This window comes from Chrysemys picta, chromosome 3 (assembly GCF_011386835.1).
Source record: "Chrysemys picta bellii isolate R12L10 chromosome 3, ASM1138683v2, whole genome shotgun sequence".
Lineage (NCBI taxonomy): Eukaryota > Metazoa > Chordata > Testudines > Emydidae > Chrysemys > Chrysemys picta.
Genome location: NC_088793.1, coordinates 118,717,979 through 118,731,032, shown reverse-complemented (window position 1 = coordinate 118,731,032; position 13,054 = coordinate 118,717,979). Strand labels below are relative to the sequence as shown.

The following is a 13,054-nucleotide window of genomic DNA, read 5'->3' as shown; positions in this document are numbered from 1 at the left end:
GGAGAAGAAGTTACTCACCTTGTGCAGTAATGATGGTTCTTTGAGATGTGTCCCCCAACAGGTGCTCCGCTATAGGTGTGTCTGTGCCCCTGTGCTGCTGATCAGAGAACTTTCTTAGCAGTGTCCATTCAGCCCGTATATGCACTGCTCCTCGCCTGTCACGAGGCTAACCAGCGTGCATGGGTGAACCCTCTTCAGTTCCTTCTCTACTGCAGAGTCATTGACAAGAATTCCAATGTAGAGGGAAGAAGGGCAGGTTGTGGAGCACCCATCGGGAGACACATCTCGAAGAACCATTGTTACTGCACAAGGTAGGTGGCTCCCGAGGAGTGCCCACTCCTGGAGGCTGGGACATTGGCATAGAGTCTATTACAGATGATAGTACTGTGGCACCGAAACTGGTGTCTGCAGCCAAGTCTCCCAGGAGAGTATAGTGTTCTGCAAAGGTATGTGCAGATGCCCATGGAGCCGCCCTGCAGATTTCTGATATAGGGATGCCTTGGAGAAGGCGATGGAAGTGGAGACCAACCTTGTAGAGTGCGTGCATATTGAAGACGGGGGTGCTACATTATGCATCTGGTAACAGAGAAGATACAGTTCGAGACCCATTTGGAGAGTCCCTGAGCTGAAATCACTGTACCTTTTGACCTATCTGCAATGGAGAGGAAGTCTCAAGAGATTTTCTCAAAGCTCTTGTCCTGTCTAAATAGAAGTTCAAGGCTCTCCTCACATCGAGCATATGAAGGATGGACTAGACTGCCATGTGAAGCCATGGCCACTTATTCTTTAACACATCTTTCCATGAAGATGGTGTTCCTGATCGCCATCACCTAAGCAAGAAGGATAGGGGAGATAGTGGCTCTGATGGCGCATCCCTCTTCACTGTGTTCTTCCCCAACAAAGTCATCCGAAATTCACTCCCAAGATGACTTCCACATTTCATATAAATTAGTCTCTGTTCGATCTGTAAACTGAACCGAACCACACGTGGAGGGATCTCATGCAGTCTGGCATGAGCTATAACCGATGTGCCCACAGCCATATACTCCAGAACCTGGTGGCAGTGTCTGGCCGAAATTTGAGGGCTGGATTGCACCGTCTCTAACGATGAAAAATCTGTGATGTGGGAGGAGCCCCTTCGCCTGGATGGAGCTGAGGTCGACTCCTATGAATTCCATCCTTTGTATCGGCGTTAATATTGATTTTTGTGCATTGATTTGTAGGCCAGATACAGGAACAGGTCCAGTGTGGTCTGAATGATTTGCTGGGCTTTTGTGAAGGAATGTGCTCTGAGAAGGCAGTCGTCCAGGTAAGGATAAATCATTATGCCGTGAGAGCATAAGAGGGCCGCCACTACCTGATAGGACCTTGGAGAATACCCTGGGAACTGATGAGAGGCCAAAAAGGGAGTACTCTGTATTGGTAGTGGTCTTGGCCTAGTCTGAACCTGAGATAATGTCTGTGACTCGGTAAAATCAAAATGTGGAAGTACGCATCTTGGAGGTTGAGCGTTGAGCACCAATCTCTTTTCTCTAATGCTGGAATAACCGTTGACAAAGTGACCATTGTGAAATTCCGCGCCTTGATAAATTTGTTGAGCGCTCTTGAGGTCTAGTATGGATCTTCTTTGAAATCAAAAAGTAGTGACAGCAGAAGCCTTTACTTCTTAGATGTGTGGGCACTGGTTCTATGGCTTCTATGCTGAGGAGATGGTTTATCTCCTGACGTAGCAGACTTTCGTGAGAAGGATCCCTGAAGAGGGACAGAGAAGGGTGTTTGTCCCTTGCACACAGTAGCATGACCAGGGACAGCTGCTGGTAAGCCTGGTGCCTGCTCCAGTGGGCAGAGCTGGGATCGCTACAACCATGCCGGAGGAGCTGCCTGGGCTGGGCACTGGCTCCTGCATGCGGTGGCCCGACATGCTGCTGCTTTTGATGCTGCAGTTCCTGCCCTAGTTGTTGGCCATGGCCCTGCTGGTCTTGCTTGTTGTCTGTCACTAGTGTCCTGCAGCTCCGCAGATATCCACTTTATATTCGTGGCTACCCGCATCCATGGATATAAATTGTGTATCCGCGCAGGGCTCTACAGGCATGCCCAACCAGGCCAAATAAGCTCCTCAGAAAAAATGGGGGAGAAGAAAAACTGAAACCTCTCACAGCTAGCTAACTAATTCCATACTAACAACAACTAATTCTAACTAGAAATACTAAACTAACTAAACAACTACAAAACACGCTGAGGAACACAAGAGGCAGACACGCTAGAACTCCCTCTCAGGCCGAGAAGTAGAGAAGGAACTGTAGGTGGTTTGCCTGCACAGCCCTATATACTGTTGCAGAGAGAGATGAGGTTGTACAGAGCGCAAGCACAAGCCAAGCAGACATTGCTAATGGAAAATCTCCGATCCAGAGCTTGAGAGGTGTATGTGCACCTGAAATGAAGCACTCATAGGGACACTACTCAAAGAAGAAACATGCCTTGTAGTGATAGTTTCAAAGAGCTCAATCAATTTAGCTTAAAAAAGAGAAGGCTAAAGGATGAACTTGATTGCAGTCTATAAGAACCTATATGGGGAACAAATATTTAACAATGGGCTCTTCAATCTAGCAGAGAAAGATATAACATGATCCAATGGCTGGAAGTTGAAGCTAGACAAATTCAGACTGGAAATAAGGCACAAATATTTAGCAGTGAGAATAATTAACCACTGGAACAACCAAGGGTCATAGTGGATTCTCCCACACTGGCAATTTTAAAATCATGATTGCATGTTTTTCTAAAAAATCTGCTCTAGGAATTATTTTAGGGAAGTTCTATGGCCTGTGGTATACAGGAGGTCAGATGACATGATCACAATTGTACCTTCTGGTCTTGGACTCTATGGAAGTTCTAGTCTGAAAAAAGTGACAAAGAGTCCTGTGGCACCTTACAGACTAACAGACGTATTAGAGCATAAGCTTTCGTGGGTCAATACCCACTTAGTCAGACGCATGAGTCTATAGGTGCCACAGGACTCTTTGTCGCTTTTTACAGATCCAGACTAACATGGCTACCCCTCTGATACTAGTCTGAAAAATAATTCTAAGAATAACATTGTGTGGTTCCATGTTTATTGTGTTTCAAGGATTTCCAAATCAAAGTTACACCATTTACAAGTAAAATTAAGCACAGGCTTGTTGTGACTGCCAGCCCTGAAAACTCAGCCTGGGACCTGAGATTTCATCTGGGCTCTTTCCTTCTTCTGCATCATCAGCAAAGAGCCTGCAGGCGATATTAAGCTGTCTGTTATACCTGTGTAACTCCACTGTGTCCAATTCATGCTGTTGGTGACCCCTAGGCAGCTTTGGAATAGAACCACATTTTAAAGCGTGTAAAGGGCATATCAACCCAATGTAAGACCACGTATCCTACTGCTGTGGCACTTCTGGTCTCTGTTGGGATGATCAAAGAAACCGTATCACTTTAGTTTCCTATGTAACTCTTAGACTAAACCATCTGCCTTATGTCCTGTGGACACCAGCTGGGGTGATGGAAAGGAGGAAATTAACCAGCTCTCTCTTAGTATATGTATAAACAGCAGTTTTAAAATGACCAGAGGTTATAAATAGCTCCCAAATGCTCAATTCAGTAAAAGCCTATCATTTTAAAAAATTCCTCTAAATGCAAGGAAATGAAACTCTTGCTTGATCAGAACAGTCTGAACAAAAAATCATATCATGAATTTATAAGTTAACACATTTCCCAACAAGGCAGATTTACTCAGAATGACACAGTTGACAGCAGAGATACTCTGAAAGTACTTTTGACACGTGTCAAAATCCTGCACTAATTTTGGGTGCCAAACTTCAAACAAGTGGGGTTCAATTTGTGAGTGCTGAGTACCTACTTCTCCAGCAGAAGTCAATGGGAGTCATGGGTACTGAGCACCTGTGATAATTAGTCCCTAGGTATCTCAAGTTGGGCACCCACAAATTGAGGAACACAAATTTAGCAGACACATGAAAATGTATTTGTTGCCTTTTTACACTCTCGCATGTGCATCCAGTTGAGAAAGTCTAAAGATGTAAGTTCATTTTTATAGTGAGTTCATTGAATCCATCTATGACAATTGCACAGATTTGCACACACCTGAACATACTCCTTTTATCCACACTATCAGGTCTTTTAAAACTGTAACTTGAGAAAGAGACTTAAGTCTTTAGAGCATTCTCTTCCTCAAAGGCATTCACCACTCCCAGCTCCCCAATCCTTTGGAGTCTGATCCAAAGCCCATTGAGGACACTGGTAGTCTTTCCATTGATTTCACCGAGCATGATTCAGATCCTTAATGCAGAATTCTTATCGTGGTAATAACCTGTTTTCTGAAGCCAACCGAGATATAAAAGGAAGATACCTCTTTGTAATCCCTCCCTATTACTTTCCCGAAGGCAGGGGAAATAACTGTATATAGTACATAGTACTAGAGAGTTATTTTGTACTGCTTACTGCAAGTTGTTATGTAGGCCAAGTAGAAACATTCTGGGCTACGTGGATTCCTGAAATCATGGCTGCTGCTAGTAACAAAGGGCTTGGACAGATCTCTCCTTCCTTTACCGCCAGCATCTCAGTTTTCATTCAGAAAACACTAGGCTGAGTACATGACAGGGACTAACACATCATAAGGTTTCATTTCATAGGAAAAGTAAGCATTCTGTAGGCTGCAGGACATAAGCCAAGGATAATACAGAGCAGGTTGCAAGGTCAGGTCAAACGCTCATGCAAACTGTGTGACGCCCACCTAGAACATTCCTCAACCATCTCTCTTTCTCTTTTAATCTTTCTTTACCTTTTTTTTTAAATTAAAAAGGTGGTGTTCTGTATGAGGAAGAGGACTAGGTATAACTCACTGAGCGTCTCACATCTTGATCATCCAGCTCTGGTTAGGTAACACTGATTTTCTGCCCCAGTGGAAGTGATTTTACTCTGATGCATGCCATTTAAATTCATTTTACACAGCTGCTTAATGTGGCTTGGCAAGCCACAGCCAAACTAGCTTTCTATATCTAAATGGGACTCCTGAGTTCATAAAGGACAGATCCTGTGGATTAGCACTAGATAAATGTCTCTCCCCCACTGATATGTTGCTACTGATTTAGGAGTTGACCTTGAAGGCTACTACAACCTACTTATACAAACAGACTGCTGTATAACTGTAACCTGCTCATTTTGTTTCCTTTTAACTCTACATACAAGAATATCTTTCGCAGTTATAAATAATCTCAAATAATCAAATAATCTCTAAACCCCACAAATCTATCCTACAAACTCAAGACATACATGGAAATACGCTGCACGGTGTTCATGTACTTTGGTATATACCAGGGTACATCTTTCCAATTCCAGCAAATGCCAGGGGAGTGGGGAGAGGGGGCAAGATTTGCTATTTTGCAGCTTCTACCATTTTAAATAAAGAGAACCAACAGTGATTTTTATAGTAGTTTCTCAACCTTCTTTTCTGGAGTTTCTCGATCTTTTTGTGTGTGGGGGGGGGCTATGTAAACAATATACAGTTCATGGAAAACTAAAATTGAAACTTGCTGATGACTGGGAAGGCACTGGTAACATGGGTCTCGAGACTTCCTATTGGTCAGTAATGGAGATAACGTCATGGAGGGAATTCCATGACACTTGAAACTAAGATCAAGTCTGGCACTGTGGAAGATCAAAGACTGTGCTGGAAGCAGGTTTGTGCATATTTCCTGCCTCCTCCCTCACTCCCGACACTCTGATTTGTAACAATGCTGCAGAAATCACAGCATGAAGAATTCTGATGGAAAAACATTAGGCATGTTTTAAGCTAATGTTTGATATTGGACACTCCAGTATGTTTAAAACTCCTCGGTAGGGAGGGACTAGCAGATATCTTTCAAACACACACTCTCTCAGTCATGACGTAATGAAACCTTTTGTAAGTCCCATTAATGAATCTTGTCATCACTTTTAAAATAAGTCTCCTGTCAAAAAGGGGTTGTTGTATTATGTGAGAGTAGCTCACTGAAGTGGTAGTAATGCCAACAACTACAACATCACAGTCATGTAAGCAATGTTCCTAAACAAAACAACAATAACAATGGGGGAGAAATGACCCCTGGAGTGTGTGGTGGGGTGGGTTTCATTCTTTTTCAGTGATGAAGTTCTTCATTTCCCTCTCAGGCATGAAGGAAACAGAGCCATGCCAAAAGCCATGCAGGGTGTGTGTGAGTGAGTGACATGCAGATTTTCATCATATTGTCACAGTGGAGTTAGTAAAAACAAAAACAAAAGAACAAAAAACCCCTCTATGATGCAAATATTTGAAATTCTTTCTCTTGATTTTTGTATTCCTTCAGCAGCCAGATGGCATGTTCATAAACATTAAAAAAAACTGCTAAGGTCCCACAGCAAGTCCAGTTTATATTGCTACCTACCCGTACTGGTCAGGCTGGTGCATCATGGGAGCCTGAGCGTTGCCATAGTTGGGGTGCTGTGAAGAAAACATGGGGCGTCCGCCAGCCCCAGACTGGCTGGGATAAGCAGGCGACCTAATGTATGGTGGCCTAAAGCAGAACAAAAGAACAGCTTCTTTGGATTTGTTCTGTATCACAAGTATGAATCACCCTGTCAACTACATTCCTTCCATATGTAAGTATGGAGGGCTTGCAGAATTAAGGCCAAAAGCAACAATGCTGTCTCCCATACACTTAACCTGGGATCAAGGAGAGAAATGTCGTGCTTCCAATCCTTCGGAATAAGAAAGGATTGACAGGTTTCACCCAATTTGTAGCTTGTATATGTTCCTTTTGCGGTAAAGACCTGATGACTGCATAGTCCTCCCTACAGGTGTTGGATCACTCAAATTGGCAACGTGATGAAAAGGCTTTGAAATGGTGCATTATTGACCAGGCAAAGCTAGAAACTGAAAGCAAGTCTACCAAACTGATTCGGGAGGGAGGCGTGAGGTGGGAGCAGGAATTAATTATCTTAGTTTTTAATCAAACACCAGGCTCTATATTCAAAGTATAAGGCAAATCACCACCATATACTTTCCATTTATTACAATCAATTCTTTTCCTTTTAATTAAAAAAACAACATGATTTTGATTTTTTCTTTGTCCACCCACTTGTACTATTATAAAGAAAATGCTCCTGCAGTTGCAACAATGGCTAATTTATTCCTTCTAGCCTGACCTACCAGATTATATCCTAAACCAGACAGATAGAACCAGACTTTGTAAATCTTACTCAATAGGTCCGTGAAAACAATCAAGTCAACCAGCGCCTGCTGGTCCACAGACCTCTGCAAGGGTCTAGGCTATTTTGCTGAAAGGGAGTGTGATTTATTTTACTAAAAGGGAATGTGAAAACAGTGACTTTATTATTGTTTAAAAGTTTTCTAACACTTAACAGGAGGAGCCACCTGCACTCCAAAAGCACCAAACAAGAAAGCAAAATGTACCTAAATGCATTAGCTTCCTATTTTCTTTTGACATTGTGCCTTAGAATTACCTGCACCTCCAACTTCCAAATACCATTGTAGAATGTATCCTAGAATTTTATAAAGCCCTATACATGCATATGTGCCTCTATGTGTGCGCTTAATATACACATGCATAAAAACTTTCATACACATAAGAGGGGAATGAGCTTGTAGTAACCTCAGATATAATGAAACTCCTTTTTTATGGTGAAACAATAAAAGTATCAGTCACTATTTGTTTCAATTCAGTGAAACATACACATTCCTTAGATGAAGATGTTCTGAGAAAAAAACCACTTCACTATAGGCACTTAGGCCCCTTAAAAATACCCAAGGGCTAATCTGTGGCTTTGCCACAAGCCATGAACAAGTGGCAGGGTGTAGCTGCGCTGCCCTCAGGAGCAGACCAGAAACCAGATTGTGACTCAGAGTCACAGTCGTCCCCAATTCCCCCCTTGCAGGTGGGTGGAAGTAATTTCCTCCAGTTTATACCTGGTGCAGCTTGCTTCTCGTTCCATGCCAGCTCAGCTCTACTGGCCTGTGTGTTAGGGAGGAGACAAGGCTCCGCCCCACTCCCCATCCCTGCCTGCATGCCTGCTTGGGAGTGGGAGTGGTGGCCCCATAGAAATGGCTCTCCCCTAGTGCTGTTACCTACAATATGGATAGGAAGCACCGGAAAGCAAGGGGAGCCTTGTGCCCCATTACTCCCCAGCACAGGCACACAGCCAAGGACACAATCTGGCCCTAAGATAGCTACAGGGTTCCAATTCAAATATTAAAATTCTCCATTTTAAGTTGTAAGAGCTTGTTTTTGGCTCTTGATGTCACCATAGCCCTGTGGGATTTCCTGTTCTAACAGCCTATAGTGCCAGGAATCATATTGTAAATGGCAAGTCTTCTCCTTGTAAGGCCAGTTCACACAACATATAGCTGTACTGTACTTTCCCTTACATTTAAGATTGTTCTTTCACATTCTTTATTACCCGTATATGTATAGGACATATAACTAGAGCATATATAAATTAACACACACATCTACATAACTGTTACTGTAGCAGTTTCTGAAATAATACCAAGTTTCTACTTGTTTAAAATCCTTTCGCTCGGATGCATACCTGCTCTGAGCGGAGTTTGCAGCAGCCTGCATCACTGCAGCAGCTGCCTCCTGTGCCTTACGGTTCACAGTTGGCATGGGTGGGCCCATCCCAGGGCCTCCCTGCAGAGACATGCCAGGAGAATTGGGGGTCATACTGCCCATGTTTCCAGGAAATGGTCTGCTTTGCATCCCAGCTGATGGCATCCGTCCCAGGGGCATGGTACCACATGGCTGGCTTGGCCCCTGTCCATGCATCTGACTATTGGCATTTATACCCATGCCGGGTCCTGGGCCACTGTAACTTGTGTTAGGCACCCCACTGTATGTTGATGGTCTGGAGTAGTTTCCTAAACAAAACAACAAACACAGAGAAAAACATAAAACTTTTCATCTGATGTTTCCATTTAGCAAGTTGCCTGCTGGAAAATTCTTTAGGTAGTCAAATAATGTGAGTAACACAGGACATGAGTCAGAATTTCTGTTAACCCTTAGAACACTGGTATTTTCCAGACTGATAGCCATATAAATGCATAGGGTGATATGAATACAGAAACACACTGAATCGAAAGGGTTAACAATTGATCAGAAATGTTTTGTGCACTGAAGAGATGCCTAGGGTTAAAGAAACTCCTTATATAAATTCTTTTCTTACATAAATGCCTTTTATTTTTGCTCATTTTATATCCTCAGAGATTTCATCCTTCTGTAATTCCAGCACCAAAATTTTCTCATTGGAGCCCTGCTCCCAAAGGTTCTGTCCTAACCACAGTGTGAATTTACAATACAGATGTGCCACTGCTGACCCGTGATGCTAGGACTTTAGGAATCTTTCCCTTCCCTTTCAGAAGTCCCTTTTTACCCTAGTAGAGCTCTGTGTCCACAAAGTTTCTTTTTGCTTCCCAGTGTTTCAATTTTCACATTGGAACTTTCTCCTCCTGTTGGTCCATATTCTAGCTGCTGCATGCATAAACACTGGTGCAGACTCATAACGCCCCTCCCCCAGTTTGTGTTTCTCTATGATGCAGAGTATTGCTTCTGGTTCTGTGGACTGTATTCAGTACATGAAAGGTGGGGTTTGACGCCCAGATTGTAAAACACTGAAAGATTAATAGTTGCCCATCAAAAACATATAAGTGTACCACATGCTAAATATACCAAGTATCCAATGAACTGGACAGGGAAGCTCAAACACATGATGACACCAAAGCACCAACACCTCTGCTTTCATTTGGAGTCTTTCATGGCTACAAGAGGGACAATAATACTTAGGCCGTGGCTACACTGGAGCTGTACAGCGCTGCAACTTGCTGCGCTCAGGGGTGTGAAAATGCCCCCCCTGGGCGCAGCGAGTGCAGCGCTGTAAAGTGCCAGTGTAATCAGAGCCTGCAGCGCTGCACCATCACTCACAGCGCTGCAAGCTATTCCCCTCGGAGAGGTGGAGTACTTGCAGCGCTGCGAGAGAGCTCTTGCAGTGCTGGCGGCGCGACTACACTTGCGCTTCACAGCGCTGCCGCGGCAGCACTGGGAAGTCCTGAGTGTAGCCAAGGCCTTAGTATTTAACCCAACACTTTACATACTCAGATTACTTTACAAACATTTCCTAAAGAATCCTGAACATTACCCAAGTTAACGTGTTTTACCTTTTTTTTCAAATTTAAGTACTAACTTTTCTGGAACAGAATCTTACTTAAAAAACCCAACAACGACAACAACAAAAACAAAACCAACCAACCAACCAAACAAACAAAAAACAAAGAGCATAAGAAGGAAAAGAGAGTAAGGGAGATTTGACAGAAAAGACGTTTAAAGAAATATATAAAACTCCACATCTCCCTGGATTGCTCAGCTGCTTTGCAATTTCTTTTCTCGTCACACCCAACTTAGTAGAAATACAACTCAATTCCCCCCCATGGGATAACACAGAGTGGAATATTCTGACTCTTCCTCAATATTCCCACGCTTATTTAAATGGTACAGCCAGTGAGCTCCTCCTCTGAAATGAAGAAATAAGACATCTCTCGCCTCACCCCTCAAGCTACCAGAAAGAGAAACGGATAGAATACAAGGAGTCCTCCATCCCTTCCTATTTATATTGAAAAGAAATATATTAATCCAGGATCTGACTGTATGTGTAATTAATTCATATATTCATGCCATTTTACTGTGCACAGTTCTCTTCCCCCGCCCCCCAGCCACTTTTAACTGACTCATTCAGTTACAAGCTCTCTACAGTGGAAACATATGTGACCTATGCTTTCGAAGGAAATGAAATAACACGTTACTCTTGTTTGAGAAACCCAGCATCTATGCGTGGTTGTTTCACAGAAGGCTCCCCACAATGTGGTTTAGCAAAGATGAAAGTGTCCAGATTTAGCTGTACTCTAAACACTGTGCCCTGTTATTCCCTATCCTCTTCTAGTCATAGCCATTGTCAACTGATCATTTCTATTCTTGAAGAGGTCCTGTTATTGCTGCCTCTTCCAGCCAAACCTCTTCAATCCAAATATATGGCCACCAAATGAGTGCTCATTAGAGCTTTCCATAGCTCCGCTTACCATTGAACTAGTAACACACAACTCAGCTGTTGCTCTGGTCTTAAGACTGCTTGGTAGATATATTTATGCAACAGGGTTGCATGAACACATATACATACACAGAGTACAGCATATTTTTATATATATATATATATCTATATTACATTCACACTGTACATAAGGTACCTTCCAATGAGGAGCAAATTCAGCCCTTATGCAAGCAGGTATTACTCCCATGGAAGTCAATGACAGTTACTGTCATTCCAGCTTATGCCAGGGTTGAATTTTGTCCTGAATTCCTAATTTTTTTCTGGTCTTTAATCAACTAAGGTCTACAAAATATAATTCAGCAGCAAACATGGAGGAACAGACACTGATGACATTATTATTTTGAGACTATTTTGCATCAGGGACAGAATATTTCTAATTTTCCTTTTTTTCCTTTGGTTTATGGAGACTCAGCACCACACACAAAAACAGAGGAATCTTCTCTATAAACACATGTTGCCTCAGTTAAAATCATTCATCTCCAGGGATCCAAGTCCAAGAGTACAGGGAAATGATATCCTTTCAGAAAGGAAACATGCTTCAATGTTTTTTCCACAGGTTTTTATTTTTTTGCTAAACATTTCCTCAATACCTCAAGTACCAGCTATTCTTATACCTTCCTCAAACCACAAAAAAGGAAAAATAAAAGCCAAACAAAATAGAAGAGAAAAATCCAGGACTGAGAAGTGCAATCTTATTTCCATGTTTCTCTAATAGATTAGTAATTTGCTGGCAGTGGCTTTGACAGAAAACAGATGGATGCAGCATTAAACACAAAGAATGCAGCAGATGCTGGGCCAGCCCACATCAGCTGGACGTGTCAGGCAGCCAAGTCCAAGAGCCCACACTTTTCAAGTGGGTACAAGCCTGGCACAGCAGCTCTGGAATACTAGTGAGCAACCCCTCCCCTCTGCATCCAATGGATTTTTGATTCCAGCTCTCCCAAGCAAATTAGAATAGAATCCAGAAGTTTGGAGTCTCAAATGGAGGAGGAAGCAATCAAAGTTACTTGTAAAATGATAATTGGAGTTAAAAAAAGGGAAGACAGACAATAAAAACACGAAGACACTGACAACTGGCCAAAGGTTGAAACTTATGTCCCATACTCACCACTCTGCTCAGGCATTGCTGTGCATGAACCACAGTATGTAACTGCACTTAGGGGTCTGATACCCTGCAATTTCTAGGCAATTAGAGAGGAGTGAAGAAGAAAGTTTCAGAACTGACTGTAAGTTTCCTTGCTTTATAGGTGGAGGTCAGATTCACAGTATTAAAAATAATATCCCTCCAAATGTTTTTAAAATTGTCTACACTCCCATTTATCCGTCAAACTGTAGTGGTGCCTTTTTTCAATTGGATAAATATAGATTTCAGGAATTTTAAAAAGAGGCCCTTATTTAAATGAATAAGTTATTAAAAAGGCTATTATGTTAAATCCCATTACAAGTATTTCTGATTAGGGGATGCTCTCAAGTGGCGGAGTCCTCATGTTTAGGAGCCAACCTGCAAACACTCATTTGTAGAACTGGAGCCTTAGTTTTTACTTAAAAAAGAAATTACAAAACATAGTATTAATAGTTACTAATGTTATATTTTTAAAATTAAATGAAGAGTGTTTTTTTGTTTGTCTGTTTGTATTTTAAGATTTCGGGTGGGATTTCAATAGCATTCAGTATTGGCCTAATACACTAAAGCAGCAGTGGGCAACCTGCGGCCCATCAGAGTAATCTGCTAGCGGGCGGCGAGACATTTAGCTGACGTCCACAGGCACAGCCACCCACAGCTCCTAGTGGCCGCGGTTCGCTTTTCTCGGCCAATGGGAGCTGCGGGAAGCGATGCAGGCCACAGGGACATTCTGGCCGCCAATTCCCGCAGCTCCCA

At 42.6% G+C, this 13,054-nt stretch overlaps 1 protein-coding gene across 27 annotated transcripts in view; it reads right to left on the bottom strand.

Moving 5' to 3' along the window:
- The window catches only part of ARID1B (AT-rich interaction domain 1B), a 399,185-nt gene that overhangs the window by 71,240 nt on the left and 314,891 nt on the right, over positions 1-13,054 (bottom strand). For 14 of the 27 annotated variants that reach the window (XM_065590368.1, XM_065590370.1, XM_065590348.1 and 11 more), the window contains 2 exons: positions 8,611-8,938; positions 6,447-6,575 (listed from right to left, as the gene is read on the bottom strand). In XM_065590368.1, the coding sequence (XP_065446440.1) occupies positions 6,447-6,575; positions 8,611-8,938 (457 nt within the window). The remainder of the gene's footprint in view (positions 1-6,446; positions 6,576-8,610; positions 8,939-13,054) is intronic. The other 13 variants (XM_065590371.1, XM_065590361.1, XM_065590360.1 and 10 more) reach the window with 1 other exon arrangement.